The 24,891-nt window shown below is 42.8% G+C and overlaps 1 protein-coding gene across 3 annotated transcripts in view; it reads left to right on the forward strand.

The window, feature by feature from the left end:
- The window catches only part of NRXN3 (neurexin 3), a 1,496,329-nt gene that overhangs the window by 347,004 nt on the left and 1,124,434 nt on the right, over nucleotides 1-24,891 (forward strand). For all 3 annotated transcript variants that reach the window (XM_036267618.1, XM_036267616.1, XM_036267617.1), the window contains 2 exons: nucleotides 17,169-17,470; nucleotides 23,533-23,694. In XM_036267618.1, coding sequence (XP_036123511.1) covers nucleotides 17,169-17,470; nucleotides 23,533-23,694 — 464 coding nt within the window. The remainder of the gene's footprint in view (nucleotides 1-17,168; nucleotides 17,471-23,532; nucleotides 23,695-24,891) is intronic.

Raw genomic sequence — 24,891 nt, forward strand, 5'->3', positions numbered from 1 at the left:
AATGTCAGATGAGCTGGGAAAGGGATGCAGTTTGCCAAGCAGCATTGACAAAAGAAATGTGTTTATTGGGTCTTCAGAGGTCTGTTCCAGCCCACTGGGGGCCTTGAGAGGTGGGTCTGAGGCCATCACCAAGTGCTTGGCTCATCTGTGTTATTGAGCCAAGGAGCTTCTGTTTCAGAGAGCACCTGAGGTCCAGAGCACCCTGCCCACTTGTGATGCCTGTCAGGGCTCACGGAGAGCGAAGAGGCATTTTATATATCACAGCTATTGCAGGCCACAGCTTCTCCTTTTCTTACCCTTTATATTTTCTCTCACCAGCATGGCTCTCAGATTTATCAGCCTTTTGGTGCCTTCTGCAGCCATCAGGAAGGGACATGGAGAGGACTGGGAGAAGCCAGTCTTCATGGGCTGGTTTGTCTTCATTACCCCTCCTTTGGATTTCTTTTAAATATGTCTGTGTTGCTGCTCTACATTAGGTTAGAGTTTTTTTTCCCCTCCTCCCTCTTCTTTTATTGCATCTAATTGTTTTGGTGCTTTTGTTTTCCCCTGGACTTGACCACAATGGGAAAGGTCAGCTGTCAGAGAGGGCTGCACACCGCTGATAAGGCCTCGGGAGACTGCACTGGTGTCATTAAGGAGCCTTCCCTCCCTGAAGTCACAGAGTGACCAGTGCTGTGGGGGAGGGTAAAGAAGCTCGGAGAGTAGGAAAGGCAACAGCCTCAAGTGAGTGGCTTAGCCAGGTGAGCACTGAGCAGTCCACTGCTCACTGGAGCCCTTCTCCAGGGGCAGATGCTACCCAGGGCCAGCTTGCGTGACTCTGGGACACTGATATACATGTGCATCTGGGTCAGACACACCCTGCAGGGGGCCTCAGTCCAAAGACCTGACTGGGCGGTAGGCATCCAGCATCCTGGAGATCAAATTTTTGAAGTCCCTTCAGTTATTGGGTTCATGTTTCTACCTTATAGTTACCTTGAAACTCACTCATTTATATAAAAATTAGAAAGCCCAGGTTCTGGTCTTGGCTTAATTGCTAATTCCTTTGGACAAACACTGAATTATGCCAGGCTTGTAAAAAGAAGTACAGAATGTGATTTTAAAAGTATTTTCCATTGCTAATCACAAGTTCACCTTACCAATGCTACCTGCAAAATAGAAGTGAGGAGCATCTCTGTCCTTGGAAAAAAGATGTGGAAGCCAGTTAATTATTTTTTCTCTAAGTGCCTTGTCAAATCCTAGTCTTTGGGACTCATTCATATAGACCGTCCTTCATGAAAATTTGTGATGGAATACTACAGAACTTTTACAGAAATTGTGGACATCTTCTGAAATGGGGAAAAAAGAGAAAACAACTATAGGGATAATAACACCATCAACTTGCATAATTTGTATCTGTTTTCAAAACATGTTCACACTTCCTAATGATCTAGTACAAGGTTACTCTCTCTTAGCATACCTTAGAAAGGTGACATGCTAAACTCTGATGGAACTCTTCTGTCATCTCTGTCAACCTACGACATGATGAGCATGCTCAATATATGTTTGCTGAATGGATGAATACATGATCAAGTGAGTGACTGAGCAACTTGAAGGCTTCAAATACCACGTAGTTAACTGTGCTTGTTTGGCTCTCAAAGGAGACACGTTTTGGTAGAGACTGTTGGCCATGAAGGGTTTTGCCATAGAAAAGGGAACTAAAAGGTTAATGGCCAGTTTAAGAGAGTCACCTCAGAGGGCTGCTGTCCAGACTAGCAAGCGCAAAGCCCCTCGGAGACCACAGGGCCGGTCGCTTAGCTCCTGATCTCATGTTAGTGCCTTTTATTCAAAAACCTTACTCTGACTGCAGTAGGATGAACAATGAGATTGATGTTAGACCCATGTCTAGTCACATTCTAAATGCCCTCATTGTCAATTATTGTTATTCTGGTTGGATAGCCTTGAACCCTTGAATCTCAGCTTCCCCCTTTGAAAACTATAGGTAATAATACCTAAATAGGTTGTTGTGAAGATGATATTAAATATTATCTGCATGATACTAAACCAGAGCTAAGGACCGTGCCAAACAGTAAGCTTCAGAAATGCTATCTGGTATCATCACCATCATCATCACCATCACCCCTATCTCACGGACTGGGGGCATTTCCAGTTATGAAAAACAGTGGTAGTGATGCCTACTCCCTAAGGTCATTGTAGGATTCCAAATACAGCCTTTGAAAAGGGCCTCTCACTGTGCCGGGCACCCTGTAGAGGAACAGTCAGTACTCTCTTCTTTTCTGCTCTCTTTTATGATGTCTTCTTACTTCTCTGCTTCAGGTGAGGGCAGTGGGGGCACTAGTGCTCTTTTGCAGAGCGGCCCAGCGTCTTTGAGAAGCGCTCAAAGGCCCCAGCAGGTGGGTGTCTCAGCTGGGTGAGGATGGGTAGTGGGTAGCAGGAAGAGAAGGAAGACGAAGCAGCACTCCAGGACTAAAGACAGACTCCTTCCGAGGCTCCCGTTCTGAAGCTTTTGTTGAGTTTCCGCCTAGTCCTGAAGTTACCCTACTAAGTCCTGAGGGGACACTCCTGTTTGCATAAATCATTTCCTTCAACCTCGTTAGCTCCTTCTAATCCAGAAGACACGTATGAGCTCAAATTCAAACAATTGGAAAGCAAAAGCTGTTTATTCATGGTGGTGTACGGTGATAATTGGTGATGGCTCTGAGGTACCATGAAATCTCAAAGAGCCTTCTGAATCCTCAAAGGAAGTCAGGTTATTCTTAGGATGACTTTAAAGTTTATACAATGTAACACACCACAGCCATGAATACATTAATTATATTTTTAATGTGATTATTTGTTCTTCAAAAACTGGAATGTCAAGTTTGAAATGGCTAGAGATTCACAGCTAACAAATGTAGCCAATTAATTCAAGCCCATTCTTTGCTGGTGACTTTAGTTGAGAGCTTTTATTTGATTTGCTTGATTTTTTTTTTAAACCTTCTGACTTGTGACCAGGTAGAGAGACCCACCATTCCAATTTTTCAGAGAATATTCCTGTTTTAGCACAAGAAAACCCATGTCCTGGGAAACGCCTCAGTCCCCAGGACTTTGGAATAGTTGGTTACCCTACTTGGAGCACCTGGTAAACCCCTTTTCAGGAGAGCACCCCTTTTCTGTCCAACGCCTGACCAACAACATACAAGGATTTTCTCATTCAGTGGGTCTTCAAACTTGGCTTTTGTTGACAAATAAATTTTTTACAGAGAAGGGAAGGAGCAAAATAGGGTTGACTACTTTTTATTTTGCCAACTCATAACATCAAATTTCATCAATATCACTGTCATTTTACATAAAGATAGGGAGTTCTAAAACCAAAAATGTAGAAAGGAGTGGAATGAAAGTTCCGTGTGCCCAGTGCCTCGCACAGTGTCTGGCATAGAGAAGGTCATACATATATATTTGTTACATGAATCAATATTGCATAAATTGCTTTTATTAGAAGAAATCGTGTCTTTATTTTCCTAATTGAACCACGGATTGACAAAAACTATTGAGACCTTTGTTTGGGAACCAATGGTTGAATCCAAGTCTGTGGACTACAGAATTTTTTTGGTGGGGAATTTTCATTGTAAATTATAGTAATGGCATTCTGATGTCTACCTCAGTAAGAGGTTCATTTTAGTTGGTACAGTCAGTCTTCCATGATATGATCACTCCTGGAGAAAGATAAGACTAAGTTTCTGGGCCTTTAAATCAGAGAATGAGATTCAGTTTACTTCCTTGTAGACTACAATGGCCACCTTATGTAAAGATGCATCTTTGCTGATATCTACATGCGTGGATTTCACCACATTTGGCAGGAATTAGCCAATCGTCCTTATTTTCTTGTTTTGGACAATGTTTTTATGTACCCTAAGCCTCCTTACTTTCCTTTGCTCTGATTCATTCATCTACAAAGTGTGGTCAGAAACCTTGACCAGTTGATGATAAGTACAAATATCACAACTTCTCCAAGTCTAGGATTTCCTATGCAACATCTTTATACCATAGTTGGGATATCCAAATCACTTACTATGTTACCACAACCCATTAATAAACAATGTCGCTAATAAGTCTTACTTAGTATTTGTTTTATTGACATCATAGGAACTATAAATATCCATTATAAATGGCTATGCAAGCAAAAAACTAAACCAATTGGAGTTTGTATTTCAGAGAGTCTTAAAATCTCAGTTTTGTGTGCTCTTTTTAATAAGATATCAACAACTTTTCTCCCCCCTCTGCAAGATCTGAGCACATTTCTTACTGTAGCTGCTGGTGCCATGACCCAGAGTCCAGCTGTTTGGCCCCAGAGCTTCCGTGAGCTCGTTGGGGTGATGCGACACCTGCCAGTGGCCTGTGAATCATTCTGACTTAGATTAAAGGCACCAAAAGTGGATGTCCTTATTTATGCTCCCCAAATTAAGTATTTTAAAAAGCATTTGTGTATTTCCAGTGTTGCAAATGTACAGGATTTCTACAATTGTCTCTATCATTCTTTTTTAAAAAATTTATTTTGTCTTGATTGATTTTAGAGAGAGAGGAAGGGAGAGAGAGATGGAAACACTGATGAGAAAGAACCTCGACTGGCCGCCTCCTGCATGCCCCCCATTGGGGATTTGGCCCACAACCTGGGCATGTGCCCTGACCACTGGGAATCGAACTGGTAACTTGGTGCATGGGTTGACGCTCAACCGCTGAGCCACACCGGATGGGCTCTCTATCATTCTTATGATGTGTATTTATATCCTGAAGTATGTGGTATGTGGTTAGTACATCTCAATGTTTGCTGAAAATCTAGCCTTTATGAGCAGATAGAGGTTCCAGTAAAACTGCAGAAGGGTGCGCTACAAAATTAGATAATGTATTTGCAAGTGGTTTGGAAAATGTGACAGGCTATGCAAATGTGAGTTTCTTTCTTTTTCTGTTTTTTTTTTTTTTTAATTTTTTTAAAAGAAATGAATAGCTCATCTCCCTTAAGAATACTATTGGCAGATGTCTTTGCAAAAGTTACCCAATCCTCCTCACTCTGGCCGGTTTGGCTCTTGCATCGATGTTTCTCTCTCTCTCTCTCTCTCTCTGTCTTTCTCTACCCCTCCCTCCCTCCCACTGTCTGAAAATAAATGGAAAAATATCCTTGGGTGAGGATTAAAAAAAAAGTTACCCAATCCTCAATAGGAGGTGGCATGATCTATTGGAAAACATATATTATTCAGAAGTTAACCTTGGCTTGTATTTTGGATCTGCTTCCGTTTAGCTGTGGTAGTGTATAAGTATATCATCCCTTCTGAAACTTGCTTTTATCATCCATAAAGTGGGGCTAGTACAACTTTATTTCACTGGGCTTTTTTTCTTTTCTTTTCTTTATTGATTTTAGAGAGAGAGAAAGGGAGAGAAAGAAACATTGAAAAAAGAGAATATTGATTGGCTGCCTCCTGCACACACTCCCACTGGGGATTGGGCCCACAACCTGGCATGTGCCCTGACTGGGAATCAAACTGGCGACCTCTTGGTGCATGGGTTGACGCTCAACCACTGAGCCACACTGGCCGGGCTCCCAGGGCTTTTGAGAGTTAAATAAGAAACATGTCAAGTATTTGAATAAAAAAGCTCTCCTTGCAGATGATGTATGAACACACAAATGTGTTATCTCTGTTTATAGTACATTGGTTCTAGTGGTATGTGTTTTGATTTCTTATAACTTAAATCACCTATGCAAATCTTGGTTAACTCTTGTCAAACCCTGTGTATGTTGTGCCTGTTATATTCAGACCCTCTGAATGGAAAAGCCTGGAGCATGATACAGGTTCAGTAAGTGTTAATTTCCTGTGACACTATGGCAACAACAAAATTTACCTCTAGAAAAAACTCTAATTGTCTGAGATGAAGAAATGATGAAAATGAAATAAACACTTTATTCTAGCTTCCTGTGCACCATTAGTGCTATAATTGAATTTGCAGTCACTAACAGTTTTCTCCTTTATTTAGGCTTCTTAAATCAGGTCACTGATTTTTAAGTCTGTCTCAATTTTAGAGAACTCTCCCTCCCCACCCACTTTCAACATACTCCATCCTCACCCACCCCTACATTCAGGTTCTTTCATTGGATTGCTTTAGACCCTGGGCATTATCTGTCCCTTCTTGAGAGCTCTGGGCCGGGGTAGTTTTAATTTTTATCGCTGTCAGCCCCTGTCTCCTGACTGCCACATTTAGTTCCTTGGGGGAAGAGGAAATGCGCACCTAGCTGCCAAGGCAGCCACAGCCCAGGTTTCTAGAACCTGTACCTCCGCATTGGCTGCGCTCCCCAGTTTGTGTCTCTGAGCAGGGTTTTAATCACCTCGGCTCTAGTTGTCAGCCCTGAAAGCTTTAGGAGTACTGCAGAAATGGAAGATTAGCCGCATTTAACAAAATAGAAAGTTTTCATTGTGTCAGAAAAAGCCTTATTGATCCTGTCCAGGCATTGACTGGAGGCCTTTTAACAAGCCATTCTGTCTAGACTTGCAGGCTAGAGCCCTGGCGCTAACAAAGGAGGAACTGGGCTGCCTCCTGCAGCGGAGGCCAAGGGGAGGGGCACCGATTCAGGTCTCGCAGTGGGGATTTTCTTAAAGACCTAGGTTGGTTTCCTGCTGCTGTGGACGGAAAGGGTTGGGAGGCTGGTGCACCTGTCCTGCTACATACCCCGGACTCCAGCCCTGTTTGCTTCTCAGGGTTTCCGTGGAGCTATCACCTACATGGTAACAAAGAAGGTGTCTCCTCTGTCCCCCAGCTTCCATCAGCATCTCTTTCCTTTGCCCTTGGGAAGCCAGGACGAACTCTGTGATGCCCAGGTCCTGAGCTGTGGGTCTGCAGGAGTAGGGAAGGCAGCAGTAAGCAGGAGGAGGAAGTGGGACTTTAGAGTCATGTGGTCAGTTCAACTGCATTTCAGCTCAATTCCACAAGTTTGTATTTAACGTAGTCTAGGGGGGCCCCACAGGGGGTGTCTCAAAGGTGTGAAACATTGCTGCTCGAAGCATATGGTTGAGGAGTTGATATCTACATATGAAATTAGGAGTCATTCAAAATGTTAGGCCTTTATCAGAAGGATCTACGGAGATAACTTCTCTCTTAAAAAAAGTATGGACTATATTCAATATAAACAAGGATGTTATAAGCAATGATTTAGCCGTCACCCAGACTGAACAAATCTTTGTGTTTTGCCATTTTTGCTTTATACCTTTTGTGTAAAGACCTAGTCTTATGACTACCTCCCTGGTCCCATTTATTTTCTCCCTTCCCAGAAGTGAGCGCTACCTGAAATTATTGGGTAGATTTCCTCATATGTTTTTCTCTTCTTGTGATGCATGACTAGAGCTATGATATATAATGATCAATGATCACTGTGTGTGTGAATTAGTGGAGGTAAAGTTTAGTGGGTACAGTATATACTCACCCTTCTCTATATATTTTGAACTGAGTGAAGGATGTATTAGGTAAAAATCTTTAAAACCTGAACTTCTCTGTTCGTCCCCCAAATGAAGCATGACAGCCTCCAGACCCCCTCTTTTAGAGCCAGGACTCATTTGAGCTCCTGACACATCTGTAGGAAGTTTCAGATACCATCAAATCGTCTTGTTCTCTCTGGATACTTAGAGGTGGGTAGTTTCACCAATAAGGTATTAGATAAAGACTCACTGAGGCAGGAAGTAGATTAGATTTTCCTCCAAGTTTTTTATTTATTTATTTATTTATTTTTAATGTTATGGTGATGATTTGTTTTTGGAGGAGGATTTGTTACTTCTTTTTGTCTCAGATAAAAGAGTGATTTGTCAGAACTAGATATTTTAACAGTCCATATGGGTTTAAAAATCCATATTTATTGCTTCTAAATATCTAAATAGCTGTACGAGTTTTCCCGAATTCTGAGACCCTTTCATAACTTTGATGTTCCTTTTTGAGCAGTACGTGTGGGTGCAGAGGGTCTGCGCTAGGTAGCAGTTAGGGTCAGCGTCTGTGCTGCTGCCCCCAAATCATTTCAGGCGATCTGTTTCCTGCTCTAGAATTGCTGGAATGTTTTCATCGTTATTAATTTTGTGTGCATCAAAATTATACTCCCTATCTGCCCCTCCCCAGCTCTATGTATCTAGTAATATTTTTGTCCTCATTGAGTCCATAGACTATTGTCTCACAGTGAGACACTTGGTACTCTGGTATGATTGCCTTAGTTACTGTATAACTTGATAAAAGAAGCAGTATAAGAAAATGTAGATTATTCTTTCTGAAATGGGCTGCAGGTGAAAGAATATGTAGGATTGTGTTTATGTGTAGTTTCTGTAATTAAAAACAAAAAAAGCCAAATACATCAAAGCACAGTCTAAAACTCATCTCCAGGAAGCTGATCCTGGTTAAATTCTTCGCCCTGCTCATGGCCCATATCCTAGAGTAGCTTCAAGAAACCTGTCTTAGTAAATACGGTGGCACAGAGATGGTTTTAGATCTCGATATAATCATATATTTACTTATCATTGACCTCATATAGCTCCAGGTGTGTCTTTTATGTACCCATCAGGGTGAAAACAATCCAAGGACTGGTTGTCTCATTCTGCATCACCTGAAGGACAGACACAAGGGTCAAAGTGGTGGTCAGGGCCAGGGTCCAAATGTCAGTTCTATTGCTAGTGGAGCTGGCTTAGAGAATGTGGCATCGATCTGCCATCAGATTGGGCTTCCTTGCCATTTTGCTCCTGAAGTAAACTCAGCCAGGCAGCCATAGACAGAACTGGAAAATGCCAGGCCTTCTTCCACAGAGGCAGGGTCTACTCTGACAGGTCTCACTACCTGGGGAAACCTAGGGGAGAGCTCACTATCCCTGTATCAAGGGCAGGTAAGGAGAGAGAAAGGCAAGATACATGGGAATAGTCAGCACCTAATTACAAAACGTGGCCCAGTGGGTATAAGATCCGTACTATATCACCAAGCAGATGAATCCTTTGTCTTCTCATTGGAGGAAGTGAATGAGAAAAGGAAAGAGGTGAAAATGTTATTCCCGAACTATTGTGGAGAGTGGGGAAGAAATGTTCTCATGGAGTTATGGGGACAGGGAAAGGGGGTTCTCTTTACGAGAGAGTGCGCTGTTTGTGTCCAATGCTTGATTGATCCACTGATCCCCAATTCAGATGAGAAGCTGGTAGTAAAAGAAGCATAATTACAGTGTCATATGGATCTGGTGGTTGAGGGAAAATACAACAGGCAACATATGACGTAAATCATCGTAGGTGGGCAGGCAATTGCCTCAGGCCCTGGTTTCTTAGGGAGAGCTGTTCTGCCTTGGACATGTCTCCTGGCTCCCTCTTCACATCTCTAGGCATTTGTCTATCCACCGAACCCCAGGTACAGCACAAATATAATTGTGCCACTTATGAGCTGAAGTTCCCCTCTGCCTGCTCTCCAGCCTCAGTGCTTCAAGAATATGGCACATGAGGCCCCAGCCTGCACACCTGCCGGTGCTGTAGCAACACTGAGCTTCTCACCATCCCTGAACACCCCTGCTTTTCTAAAGATCATCCCAACAATGATACTGTTTCTTCTAACCAAAATTTTATTCCTCCTTTTGTGTGGTGAACTGATACTTACAGACCCAATTTAAGTGTGACCTCCTATAGGGAGCCTTCTCTTAACACCAAGGGTCAATTATTTTTTTTCTTCTGTGTGCCTATATCGCCCATTAGTCAGGTTCTACACTGATTGTAATGGCTTGTCTGTGTGTGCATTCTCAGCACCAGTAACAACAGCCGCTAACATGTCTATGGCTGGACACTGGGCCATGAACTTGAACTGATTCATGGCTCACAGTGACTCTATGGAATATGTACTATGGTTATTCCCATTTTGGAGGTGAGGAAGCTGAGGGTTAGGGAAGGTAAGTAATAACCTCAAGATCCAGAGAGTTGGGGAAGTCCCAGACGTGGCTGTCAAACTCAGGTCTGTTCAATGCGCAGGCATTACTGCATTTCACGTCATCCAGTCCGCAGTCCCGCTACCCTCTGAGCTACAGATGGGGGCCCTGTTCATGTGAGTCTCTGTCAGAGTCTGGCCCTGAGTAGTCCTTTATGTTTTTTTTTTTTTTTTTAGTTTTACAGTTTCTCTTCTTCAGTCAAGTATAGGCTGATTATTCCTATTTACAAGGTTGCTGTGCAGCTTAAATGCATTCAGCACAGGGCACATAGCCTGGCACATAGTAGGCACCTACACATATGCATTCCTTCACTACATGGCCAGAAAGTTTAACTTTTATTGTCACGCAATTGAAGGCAATGCAGCCTTCAGGATGCCATTAGCTTTCTAGTGATTTCAGTGAAGCGTGATTTCCCAGGCCATTCTTTCGTGGACCGAGGCAGCTTCTCTCGCCAGCATCCTGGCTGTTTATTTTCCAAGTGACAACTTGATTTACTGTTTTCCTTCTCATCACTTTCAAGAAGCATCTGCAGGCTAGTGAGTGACCCAGGCAGCGTGGAAAAGTCCATTTATTTCTCTGCTGCCTCTTTCCTACAGAGAGGCTCTGAGGACGAGGGTTGGAAATGGCCTCAGGAGGTCAGATTTCCTGTGTGTTTTCTTTTGTAGCCAGGATCACTCACAGGGACACAATTTGCTGTCTGCTGCTACACTCTGCTTAAAAAATACCTGTAGGATGGGAAATGGCAGGTGAAGGAATGACCGTCTGTCCTCGAGGGATGGCCCTGCAGCTTGGTCTATCCCAGGGCCTTGTTTGGCCCTCAAATCTGTTGTAGGGAGGTGGGGCAGGAAGAACCAAGAGTACAGTCACTTGTGCATCTTTTACCTTTCTTGTCCAATCAGTGTGTTCCTCCCCTAATTCTGGGGGCAATGTCGTTAGGTGATGTATAGTAGAATTCATTCTAGTAAAAGGATTTTTGCTTTCCCCTCATTCTCCAAATAGGATTATCTCACAGCTCAACAGCTTACTTAGGTGTCTGCCCCCAGCTTGCAAGAGGCCCTTAGAAGTAGGAGTGCTTGTTCCAGATGTTGGATTTTTAGCAGGTTCTTAGCATGGAAAGAAAACACAGTAGTGCACGAACAAACTCACATTTGCCTTACTGTGTTCCTTTTATGTCATCAGTTCACAACTTAAGAACCTGAAAGCTCTCCTTACAGCTGGAGGAGGGACCTTGCTGTTTCTGCTGAGTTCTATGGACCAGAGGAGTCAGCCAGCCAGCCAGCCCCAGGACCGCTGGCCAGCTCTTTCTCTGGAAGGGAAGGCAGCAGCAGCCCATGTGATTCTATGCCTCATTAGCTCAAGGTGGGCCAGGCCAGGACAGCCAGCCAGGGTTATCTATGCATCAGTGCAGACTAAAGTACCCACCTGCTGCATGGAGGCCAATTAAAGGACAAAGGACTCAAAGATGAGGGCAGTTGTTGCTAGGGTCCTTGAGGGGCATCCGCAGGAAGCTGGCTCCCATTCCCTTTCTGGAGCACAGCACTCCAGCACTCTGGTGACAGCCACTCCAGAGGTGTAGCATTTCAATAGGCTCTGCCAAGTGGTACCTAACATTCCATCCCTAAGGCTTTCTGATGGAGGTGAAGGCGGTGATCTTCTCAGTATGACTCAGCCCCACTGCCTGATCCCCTGCTTGGGCTCCTGCTGCCCAGTGGGCTCTGACCTGTTGTTGTTGGTAGTTTCTCCTTTTGACACATTGAACTTTGGACAGTTGCAAGACACCAGATATTGGGTCTTAGAAACTTACTCCTGAGAATTTGAATTCTTGGCATGGTGGTGGTAGGAACAAGAATCAGGGGGCTGAGGTTTGGAACTGGCTGAAGTGCTTCCTATTACCTTGGATAACCTCTCTGAACTCCGTCTGCCTCCTCTTCCTTACACCGGCATCAGTCACACAGCAAAGTGACCTGACAGAGTGTTGAGAGAATACAAACAAGGATTAAGAAAGCATTTGGAGGCATATATTTTCTTTCTTTTTTGTGTGTGTGTCCTCCTGATTTTTTTTTTTTCAAATCTTTATTGTTGGATGTAAAATGTATTACAGATTTTCCACATTTTTCCCCCACTGACCCCCTCCTTCCCACTCCCACCCCCCTCCCACCTTTTCCCACACTATTGTCTGTGTCCATTGGTTATGCATATAAGTTCTTTGGTTTATTTCTCCCCCCCCTCAACCCCTTTCCCTTTGAGGTTTGTCAGTCTAGCAATGAATTTGTGCTTCTTAATTCCTTCACCTTTTTCACCCATTCCCTCAACCACCCTCCCAACTGGCAACCAACAAAATGTTCTCTGTATCTATGAGAATGTTTCTGTTCTGCCTGTTCATTTTGTTTGTAGATTCCATTGTTGATAGATATGTATTCATTGCCATTTTGTTTGCTCATACATTTTATCTTTTTCTTTAAAAAGACCCTTCATCATTTCATATAATAACGGTTTGGTAGTGACGAACTCCTCTAACTATATTTTCAAAGGTGAACATCCGTTTGCGAATAGACCTAGGATCCGTCTTCACCTGTTCTAACATGTTCTCTTTTGAGCCCTTTGATGTCTTCTAATGCTGTGTTCTTGTTCCTCATCTTGTCCCTCTGGTGCTTGGTTTTCCATGGTTGCACTGGGATCTTATTATCAAAACTTAGGTTTCCTACCATGGTCTCTGGTTTGCCCGCATCTCTGCCTCCTGGTTCCTTAGGGTGTCTCTTCTAGGAATCTTTTGCTTGCATTCTTGCCCAGCGAAAGACAAACCTCACTCAGGAGCCGTTATCACCATCCAGGGCGAACCAGCTCCAGACACCCCCGGAAAAGTAGTTCTATTGTGTTCTCATCTTTTAACTGGACTCTCTGCCTTCTGTTTTATCTTTCTTCCAGCACTATCAATGTGATCTTTTAAAAACACAAATCAGATGCTCCATTTTCTCAGTAAATTTATGCAATGATTCCTCATAACCTTCAGAATAAAGTCCAGATTTTTTTATTCTCAAAGGCTAAGACAGCAAGCTGCCAGGAGCCACAGAAACAGGAACAGGCATTGCTCCGCATTTCTTAGCTGGCATAGTGAGAAACTATTATAGTGAGTATCTTAATCTGCTTTGGAATTTCTCAGAGAATTTGAGTTATTATATAAATCACTAGTGCGGTGTTTTGTGGGGGAAGAAAATGGAAAATAGAATTGAGTAAATGCTTGTTACTGCTATGGGCATATAACAGTACTGGGATTGACAAGCCATTTTGAAAGTTCAGTACTTTACATATCTTATCTTACACATCTGCTTTAAAACTTGGAGCTACATATCTAGATTGCATCTAATGTTTAATCAATTGGACACTTACAAATAATGGGTAAACGATTTGTTGGCATACAGAGTTGAGCTCTGCTTTTCATGCACTGAGAATAATATTTTTATTTGAACACTTATGCAATTGATTGCAAATTTTGGAGTGATATAATTTAAACAGATCTAAACAGTCCATTAGCCACATCAGTGCCTACCCTCTTGCCAAGCTGTAGCTTTATGCTAAGCTGTTGTGTGCTGTGTTACATAATCCCCTGCATTCATTTTCTCTACCTATTTAGCTTCCGCGCATACAAGGTGACTGCATTGTCTCTTTACCCTCCTTCCCAGGGTAAACACTAGGTGTAGAAACACAGGCTTTGGGCAGTATTACATTTTTTTCTAATGGAGAATGGAATGGGCTTAGAAATATAGGTTTGTCACTACTCGGTTTTACACCTTTTAGTTATGTTCACTGTCAGCTTAGTATGGTTTTCAAGGTGATAAGAAAGTGCTCGAGCCCTGGCTACTAAAAGGAAATTAAGACAGATAGGGATCTGAGGAGAAAGGGGTCAGTTGCGAGAGTGTTCAAAGGAACAGTTCTATCAAGGCCCTTACTCTCCTCCCACCATGCCCCTCACTTGCTTCTTTAAAGAGTGGGCCATGCCCTGCCAATGCTTCTCTTCCCCATAACAATCAGGAGGACAGTGCGCCATGAATTAAAAATGATATCATTTTGCTTATCTAATATATGATTCAGAGAGTAGCTTTCAGTTGTCTGTTGTTTGTCGCCAAGTGGAGGGAGGTGCCCAAGGTCTGGGGTGCCTTGCTGGCCTCCTCCAGCCTGGGGGATGGGGGTGTAAACTGGGAAGTTCATCAGTGAATGGAGAGATTGGAAGGGCTGTAAACTGTCGCAGCAGTTTTCATTAGATCCTTGCAGGAGAATGCACTCTGCTACCTTTGGTTAATTTGCATGGGGATTAGCATAAATATGCATGTGATTTACATAGACCTTTTTTCTCACATTGGTTTTATTTATTTTTATTAATTTTGACATTCTTTTCTCTACAATGTCACTTTCCCTCAGTGGCCTTCCACATAAAACAAGTTCTTTTGTTTTAAACACATCCAGATTCCAGGGAGGAAGGGAAACATTTCTTCTGTTGAAAGAGTGGGATTTACATAAGGTTGGGAAGGGAGATAGGTTTTTGGCTCCATGTAAGCAAGCTTTGGGATGGTTTGTAAGTCAGTGCACAGTTTCCTGAAATTCATGTTCATTGAGAAGTAGAGTCAAAACATGTGGTATATCCAGAGTGATGGGGAAAAGGAGAGGTAACCCATACTTATAGAAGAGTCCAGAGGCACCAGAAGTCCAGAATGACACTGTCTTAGGCAACTTACTTATTCCTAGTCGTCCGTTTCTTCCTTAAACAAGGGCATTAAATCGGGCAGTCTCTAACATCCCTTCTAGCTCTAAAATTTATTACTTTTACAGACTCCTTAGTCTAATTATATGAAACATATAAGTACTATACAGCACATTAAATAATACCCTGGTGCCTTGCTGTTCTGTGTCAAGCCTTCTCTTGTTAAAGGGTACATGATTCATTTAAGCTTCTCTTTAAAGATCTCCTTTTCTTGCTCATTTATCTGTTTAGTACCTTAAATGTTTTTTGAAATCCCCCATTAATATACCATGTGTGGTGCCAAGGACAGGTACACTAGTTGGCTCTGCACATTTGTGTCTGTAGGAAGAGAGCTTAGTGGTAATGACTTCATTTGATTTACCATCTTCTACTTATCAGTCACCTCCAGGGCTACTGAACAAGGGCTTGTCTAGTTGCATTTTAACAAAGCCATTTCTTCAGAAATGACAGGAGAGATCATAACAATAGGCAGGGCATGTAGAGGTTGGTTGGATCTATTTCAAACATACCGATAGTGTTGAATTTCTACTCTACAAGTTTTGGGGGATATTTTAGTAAAATACATCAGGTATATATTATGTGCGAAGTAGTACTCACTCCTTATAGTATATGTGTAAGAGATGCAGTGGTCACTTATAAGTGGACAGACCCCTTTTGCCTATACCAGTGTGTGTGTACAAACAGAAATATGCAAGTAGACATCTGTCATTGAAGCCATCGAGATCATATAGGATATATTTCATCTCTTCTTTAACTCTGAGGAGTATGAAGTTGAGGTTCATGTTTTAATGTCATAATGCTATGATTAATTTAATATATGTAGTGGGTGGTCATCTCTCCACATTATAAGAGTGACTCCTTTACAGCTCTTACCACCTGATGAGAAAACACTTATTTAAAATTTTTTTTAAGTGACTGGCTGAGGGCTGTGATGGTTGATAAGGATCTGAGTGGAGGTGGAATTGGCTTTGTTGATAAGGATGACATGTAATTCTAGAAGGGAAAATAGAATTCTCTCAACCTTATTTTGTAGTTCCCACTCCTTAGAGGGGAACTGAATATCTAACCTTGTACTGTTGCTCATTTTCTTTCATCAGTGAGGTCTTTTGACCTTTAGGTAGCTTTTGACCAACCTGGAGAGGAAGTCAGCCCCTCTAAGTGAGGCTGTGGGCAGCAGGACAAATGGAAATCTACAGTGTGTCGAAATTATACATCAAAGCAACAAATGGTTAAATAAAATATATTCCATCTTCTTACCTTGAAAAATATAACTCTGAAACTACCTAATTTGCCAGGTTCGCATTTAGAATTTTTGGATTCCTCTCAGTTCTTCACTGGGAAATTCTAGCACAGGGGGAACCAGCCCCTCTGGTCCTCGGCCCATGTCCTGTCCCCCTTCTTTTCCCAACTTTGCTTCCATCCTGTATCACAGGGGGTCTGGTGTAAATGCACGTGGATGCTCAAGCCCACGTGGCTAAGCTCTGTCTAAAGCCTTGCAAATAGTCCCCCAAGGCTATTCCTCAGACCTTGAGGTAGCTACATTGAAAGCATGATTTTCCTTCAGAAAATAGATCCAGGGGAGAGACCTACCCAAGCCCTGAAGACAGACTTGGGCTCTTTGGGTAGGGAATTACGGGACTCTGGTATCTGGAATATGGTCTTGATAGAGGGTATGGCTTCAGTGGAATGCCATCTTGGCCTTGTGGACTCCTAGTCCTATGGGGAGAGAGGGTCTGACCCAGGCCATCTAAACAGGAGTCCCCCAGAGCAGAGGTCATGTTGAGTCTAGGGGAGGTATTGCTGTCTTGTCAAAGCATACTACCAAATTTCATTCTGTTCCCTTTTCCTCATCTGCTTAATCACCTTCTCAGGCACAACCTCTTATTTAATAACCCAGTCATATTCCATTGGGCTGGGACTCTACCATGGCAACCAGAGTTAACTGGTTTATGGATTGATATGACTCAGAGCCAAATTTTTCAGGCTAATTTATTTTTAGTTTTTGGTCAATAAAAGTTTCCTAGAGCTAAAAAAAACACAAACCACCACCAAAAAACTCTTTCTCAGACCAGTAAGTATCCATCCACATTGTAAACCAGCTCTTCTGCATGCATTTTAAAGCCACCATTGAAGCAAAAGTGATATAAACCTTACTTGAACCATTTTGCATGAAATTTTCCTCTAGGTCTTTTTCAGAGACAATTTGAAGAAAAGGTAGCCAGCTCTCCTGTGCTGCTGTGTTGGTTTCTACTCTTGTATGGACATAGATTTGTGTCCTCCTCTCCTGGTTTTCCTGGTGCTTAGATCTTAGTCTTGTGGGAAGAGTAGGAAGGAGGGTAGTGTTGGGGTCAGCCCACTGACAGGGACAGTGCCCTGGGGGCGTGTTCTCTTGGGTATTTGTAGAGATCTATCTGACTCATGACAGTCAACTATTGATTGACTGCTTTCCTCCTTTTTTTCCTGCAGCTCGAGAGGAGAATGTGGCCACTTTCCGAGGCTCCGAGTACCTGTGCTACGACCTGTCTCAGAACCCTATCCAGAGCAGCAGTGATGAGATCACCCTCTCCTTTAAGACCTGGCAGCGGAACGGGCTCATCCTGCACACGGGCAAGTCGGCCGACTATGTCAACCTGGCTCTGAAGGATGGCGCGGTCTCCTTGGTCATTAACCTGGGGTCCGGGGCCTTCGAGGCCATTGTGGAGCCAGTGAATGGAAAATTCAATGACAACGCCTGGCATGATGTCAAAGTGACACGCAACCTGCGGCAGGTAATGCTGAGGGGAGAGAGTGCCCGGAGGCTCATCTTCGGTAGTCAGGGAGGAAGTTTGTGAAGCAGGTGATGGATGAGGTGGAGAGGGGTATAGACATGGGTTTGGATCTGGCAAAGTCTAACTCTCTCCCAGTCTTTGCAGTGTCACCAGGATAATTATGAAAACGAGCTTCTTCCCATACTTCCATTCTCCATTTGTGTTTGTTATTTCAGACAAAATTCAGTTGTATAGGTAATAAAAGTCATAAGCACTTGCATTTCTTTTAATCATTTTCTTAATTACACATTTGAATCTTGTTGTATTGTTGTTAAATTCAGTTAGAGACAGTGTTTTGTTTTTGCAGCTTGGTAGCTTTCCCTCATTCTTTAAATCTATGGTTTTCTTTTTAATTAAGTTAGCCATTGCCATGACACCCTCATTTTAATCCCCTCTCCAAAAAGTCTTTCTTTTCATTGACCACCCCTCACTCAATTTTATTTTTTCGGTTGTGATATTAACCTGTAGCCTTGGAATGAATTAGCTGGAGTCTTTCTGAATTCCTCTGTTTCTCTGTTCCTTGATGCGGCGGTCCTATTTATTGCCCATCTCTCGACCTCCAAGACTCTTCAGTTGATTGGGAGGCCTGGAAAGTGGAAGGACCCAAATAAAAAAGTCAGCTTTGGAGCGGCCTTTCCTGGTTCTGTCCGTGCCTGAGAACTCCCACCACTTGTGGATTCTAAGCAGGCGACTGCGTCAGGTGACCACGCTCTCAGGAAGCCCCAGCCCAGAGAGGCTGTTTCCGTTCCATAACTAATAACAACAATAATCATACCCAACCTTCCCACTTCAGTTCAAGAAAGCTTTTCCTATAAAAGTCAAGATCTGTACTGAGACTGCCTTTACCAGGTTGCAATTTTCACTTGTTTTTTTTTTTTTGGGGGGGGGGTGAATGTGTCATTAAACCCAGTTGGATAGCATTCATTCTTTATTAATCAGAAAACATTATGCAAATTTCTAGAAAGCGCTTATCAGATTTGCTTCTGCACTATGATTGAGTCAATGCCTTCTAATGTGACTATAAAAGGATAAGAATGGACAGGTGTCTGCATATGTTTTCTGTTTGATGAAAGGGTAACTCCTTAATAATGCTAAACAAAGGGAGCCCAGCTCACACACATGGGAAACATAAAATACTGGAAACACCCATGTCCATACTTAAGTGTGTCAAGAAAGCCACCTGGTTGGGAGATTCTACTCTGCCTGTGGTGAAGTTACCACGTAACATAAGACTAGAGTCCCCAGTCATCTTAATACATGATTTGAACATTTTTAAAAATCCTCACCCAAAGATTGTTTTTTAGAAAGAGAAGAAAGGGGTGAGGTGTAGAGAGAGAGAAAGAGAGACATTAATGCAACAGAAACATTGATTGATTGCCTCCCATATGTGCCCACGTTGAGGATCAACCCTGCAACCTTATGGTGTGTGGAAAGACACTCCAACCAACTGAGCCATTCGGCCAGGGCTGCATTGAACATTTTTGAATCACCGTTCTATATTTTTCTCCAAGGCCAAAGAACCCTATTGCTGATGTTTTTCTTCATCATTTCCCATCTCTACTTACTCAAAAGAGACCTTCTCAACTGTCAGGAGGGCCCTGTCACATTTCCATTTGCTAACATGTAAGGGTTTGATATGTTTGAGTTGCAGCGTCTAGACCAAGTAAAATATGACCTTTTGCCATTTTTGACTGACAGGTACACAGTAACCCCCTTTAGACATTCATCAGTGGAGGGGGAGAACTTTCATGCACTAGGGAACAGAATTGGGTTGTGCTTCTCACCAACCAACCTATTTCTCTAACTCTCTCCTACTCCCTCACTTCCTTGACATTCTAGAAATGATCCCAGTTAGCTGTAGGAAGGTTCACTTTTATTTCTACTAAAAGCACTTTTCCAGTGTTGAACCAGCCCTTCACACTGAGAGGAGATAAACCAGACTGTAATTCAGATATTGGTTGTGCTGCTTAGTCGGCAAGCACAGGAAAGCAACCCCAGAAGGTTTCTTTTCCAAGTCCTGTGACCCGAGTCCTCTCTGTGCCCTTGGACAGGCCGTTTAACCTTTCCACACTGCCGTTTCCATTTGTGAAATGGTGATGACAATCCTCCCCAGCCGTGTGCGGTGGCTAAATATGCAAAGCACCTTATGTTCCAGAAGGATTATGAGCTCATCCATGGTCTGGGTGCTAGACTCGCTGTGACATGCACACGATTTACAGGCCGAGTGTTTTGTCACGAAGGTGACTGTCTGTCACCAAGGATGCAGCTGAGCAGAGCTCTCAGGGCTAGAGGAGGCCACCAAGGCCCGAGGGCGCAGGCGCATTTCTCGGCAGAGGGAGTTATGAATCTTGCAGAGAAAGTGCACCCAAGCTTGGCACTCACCGAGTTTTGCATCTAGATGCAATTTATTGAAAGAGGGACATCTCAGAGGAGCACAGTTGATTTTGTAAACACAATCCTTCCAACACTGGATCATCTTATATTACTTTTCCCATTAAAAATACATTTATAATATACTTTTGAGTTCCCTAGGATACATTTGTAGGGGTGGGAAACCCCTGTTTATGTCAATTAAACTGTAAATCACCTCTTAAATATTTGATCCCGAGCTTATGGCAGTCTCATCTACTTTTTTGGTAAGGTTGAATGGCTTCTGTGGCCAAAATTCATTTGAGGAGAGCTGACTTGGAGCTCATTACCAAATGGAGCAGAACTTTCTCCATTTCTTCCTTCACGGTCATCGCCGCAGGGCTCTGCCTTTAAGCCCAGTCAGGGCCGTGGCCAGGTATTTAACTGGGGGCTCTGATTAGAAGAAGCCGTGGGGACTACCTGTTCCAAACCTTAAGTGGGATTAGAGACCTCAGTAGTCAGGTATTTCTATGGGATATATATATATGTATATATGTATATATGTATGTATGTATATATATATATATATATATATATATATATATATATATATATATATGTTTACTTTGTTTTGTTTGGTCCACAACCTTGCTTGAGTCCAAGGTCATGGTCATCACGTGAACCGCCTTACCTTTATATGCCACTTTTGTCAAAGCATAAACACAAAGCTGGGGTTTCCAGCTTCCAGCCTTCCAGCCTCCAGCTCAGGGTGTGTTGGCAGTTTAGCATCTAAAACAGCAAGGAGGAGGCTGATTGCAGGACCTCTGTCCTCATGTTTCCCTGCAGTCCTGTCTGCTATCCATACAAGAAATTGCTTACCATGCTTAAGAGCTGGGAAAGCATTCTTCAAGAGGAATGGGGGAGGGGGAGAGAGATTCCAACAGGCAAAGTAAACAAAAAAAAAAAAAGAAAAAAAAAAGAACTTTATTGGGTAATGGAGAAGACTCCAACTATTTTGATGCATTCTAACCACACAGTTATTCTAAACTGAGAGGAAAAGAAAAAGAAGAGTATTCCCCTCCTGCCGCACCAATCCATACAAAATCAGTGGGGTTTGGATCTTGACATTACCTACAGAATCCCAGAGTGAGGTACAGAATGTAGCTTTCCTATGCTAGATGTGACCGGTAAATATTTTAAGTTCTTTTCATTCCAGGAGAAAGTCATGATTGTCTATGAATATAGTCAGAGTCAGATGTGAAAAGAAAAAAAAAATCCCCAACGCATTGGTATTTCTGCTCTATCTATTTATCTACCCGTGGAAGGACATACTTTGGGGGCCTTTTCTTTTGGGACAGGTGGAATGTGTATTGCTAGAGGGTGGGAAGGAAAAGGGGGTGGTGTTCTTTCAGAAGAGCCCTTGGAAAGTAAGTATGATGCTAATTCTAACTGGGGTGAGGGCTGATCTGAGGGCCATTTGGAAGAATCGGGGAGTTAAAAATGACAAGGGGGACTGCTCCTCCTTTCCTGGCTGTGTCCGGGGTGCCAAGGTTTTCCATAGAGTCCTGGTCTCATTGTCTCCCCCACTCTCTTTTTCTGTGTTGGGTGCCTTTTTTTTGAAAAACTAACACAAGATCATTCATGCAATGTGTCATTTTACTAACCGACTAATGTACTAACACCCTAACGACTCATCTTTGTTTTTTAGTTTTTTTTTAATTAACAATCGTTCTGTTCACAATTTTTAATTTCCTTTCTTCCCCCTTTTCCGCAAAGCACTCAGGCATCGGACACGCTATGGTAAACAAACTACATTGTCTGGTAGATATCATTCTTATTGTCTCTTTTTTTGGGTTTGCCGTGTGTTGCCCCCCTTTTCCTCCCCCAACCCCTCTTTTATCCTCTTTAGACTTATTTCTCCTTCTTTTAAAAATTTTGTTGAATTAAATGCAAGATTTTTCTTTTTCTTAAAAAAAAAAAAAAAAAAGAGAAAGGGAGGCACCTATGCACTTGTCCTGCAAATGATATTTGGACGAGTTGGGTTGGAATGGTTTCCGTTTCTCCAGTTAGTAATTTTTTTCTCCCCACTGAAAATATTTTTTTTGAGAAAATTTCTCCATTTAGCTATACTTCTTTTGTTTTGTTTTCTTACTTTGCCCCTTTGACGTCACAGACTAGGGACGACAAGAGTTATGTTGAGGACTTTCCTAATCCCCGTGTCTTCCTATCCCTCACTCTTCCTCCTTTCTTTACCACCCCCACCCCTTAATCCCGCTGTTTTTCCCTTTTGTGTGCCCACGGCTGCCACAGGTGATCTGGGGAGGAAAATACTCTGCTCCCTTCTTTCTTCTCCCTTCTTTCACTTTCCTCCCCGCCGTGGCCAGAGGAAGCTCCGCCACGGTGTTCTCCGCCCAAACTCTGCATGGCATGTTCCTGTCTCGTGGACGTCCCCATTGGCATCAGACTCTGTGCCCATGTTCATGTTCCTCCTCATTACTAACAACCTACCACGTATCAACCCAAGTCCACTTTCTTCTCTCTCTCTCTTTGTTTTTAATTTCCACTTTATTTTATTCTCCTCTCATCCTTCATATATTTGGGGGTTGGGTTTGGACTTTTTCTTTTCTTTTTTTTTAGTGAGGGAGGTGGCAGGCAGGGGAAAGATGACCCTTTAATTTTGAGTGTTTCTTATTTTTCCACGTCCATCTTGTTTTTCCATTGATGCAGTGCATGTGAGGGTGAAGTGGATTCTGATTCTTTCCTTTAGTTCTCCTCCACCTCTCCCTCCCCTCTCCCTTTCTTCTTCTGCCTTTTCTCTTGGCTCCAGACACTTTTTGCATGGGTGTGTCAGTGTATGATGTGTGCACGCTCTGAGGTCCCATCTCTTCTCTCTGCCCTCTGCTCCTTTCATGGATGTTGGGTGTATGGGCGCTCTTTCTTCCCTGTGGGCATTATTATTATTGTTTTGGCTATTATGCGTCATCATTCATGTCTTTTTTTTAGAGTTACCTCTTTGGTTTGGGTCATTTCTTCTCTTGGTGGTGGTGATGGCAGCGAAGGGAGGGCAGGGGTTGGTGTCCCAGGGAAGTCCATGGCATGTATCATTCATGACACATCAAAATCAAGACCCTTCTTCTTCCCTCCCTGAATGCATGTTTGTCAGCGTGGTGTGAGTCCAAAAAGAAACAAATAAAAGAGAAAAGAAAAAGAAAAGAAAAAAGGGAAAAAACCCATCAACCACCAAAGACCAACCCCCTAACCAACCCATCGTCAAATGTCTCCTTTGCTGTTTTTCACTACCACCATAATTAACAATCATTAAAAAAAATAAACAATCATTTTACCAATGAACTGAGACAAGTGATGTCGTCTGAGGACGGTTCCATTTTCTAGCCTGCCTGAGGAGAGTGCAGTGGGTGTAGAGCAAGTCGCCCGGCTTGGCCGTCCCAACGAGCTCTCTGGAGCCTGCAGGGGAATCTGCAGACTTGGGCCACAGGGAAGGCAGACCAGAAAATGGAACTCGGCTGCACATCCCAAAACAAAACCAAATTAGAAAGAATTCCTCACCAAAATCTTAATGAAAGTGAAGCCACAGGTGGGGGAAGCCACCGGATTTTGATAGGACTATCAGGTCATTGTTGGGATTTGTTTTTTCCCCCATGTCCCTCCACCAGGTGACAATCTCTGTGGACGGCATCCTCACCACGACGGGCTACACTCAAGAGGACTACACCATGCTGGGCTCGGATGACTTCTTCTATGTGGGAGGAAGCCCAAGTACCGCTGACTTGCCAGGCTCACCCGTCAGCAACAACTTCATGGGCTGCCTTAAAGAGGTAAAGTTCATATATTCCACTTAATGCACTGACTAAGAACAAATGAATTTCCCAGTTCAATGACTGGCTTTGTCATCTCATCTAGTCTATGAGACCAAGGGGAGGCAGCAGAAAAGACTTTGGACTTGAAGAAGAGTCCTAGGTTTTGGTCAGGGCTTAAGCTGGTTGCATGATCTTCAGTTCACCACAAAAGTGCTCCATTCTGTTTTGTTCTCTAACTAATGAGGGGCCTTATTTGTCAGGCGTCTGTGCTTACAAATTTAATAAAATACCACAGGTGAAAGGACTTTGAAATGATAAGGAACTCGACACATGTGAAGTTTGATTTTGTACTTTGGACTTGGCACACAGGGAAAACTCCAGCTAAAAGTGGCTCAATGTGTGGTCGTGTGTCTTGTTGAAAACATTTGTATTATTTTTACCTTGTCCAAGCTTAGCATTCCCAAGAGTCTCATTATTTGAGATGAAGGAAAATTCTCAGAATGTAACATTAAGGCCCAAAGATTGGCTTTTCCTTTCTTTTTTCCCTGAAAACAGCTGTGAGTAAGCAGTGGACTTTGCCATTACTCATTTATACTATTGTAGCTGATGTGTTGAGACCTCTGTCTGAGAGCAGAGGACCTTCAGTTGGGTGTAAGTTCAATCACTAGGGTCAATTGTTGAGGCAAAAAAGAATCAGACTTGATTTGGTAGAATTCTTTCAGAACACTGTGTCATCAGAGTAGTATTCTCTACATTTTTGCTAATCTAGGCTAAGCGTTATTGCCTAAGATATCTATATTATTTCTCGGGAAATTTTTTTGAGACACCAACGGTGTTCTTTCTGGTAGATAAAGATCCCTATGACATGTTGTGAGCCTCTTCTCAGGACACATGTTTTGTTTGTATCATGGCTATTTGAATTTGTTAGACATCAGTTGCACAGGAGGTGGTGTTGACCTGTGTGCGTTCACACCACTCGACTGTGAGCCATGTTCAGACTGGAGTTGTGCCTCTCATGCCTGGTTTATCATAGGTGCAGAATGCGTATTTATTGAATGAGTAAATGTATCAGATAAACATTGGGTACCTTCCCTGCACGGTAACTGAACTTAGTGTCTCTTTACAAGCCGTGGTCTCTGTACTGGAAGACTTTATCATTATAGTTCAAAACACCATGTGTTCATAGCCACAGACTAAATGTTCTAATTGAGTAGA

The sequence above is a fragment of the Molossus molossus genome, unplaced genomic scaffold (assembly GCF_014108415.1).
Source record: "Molossus molossus isolate mMolMol1 unplaced genomic scaffold, mMolMol1.p scaffold_m16_p_1, whole genome shotgun sequence".
Lineage (NCBI taxonomy): Eukaryota > Metazoa > Chordata > Mammalia > Chiroptera > Molossidae > Molossus > Molossus molossus.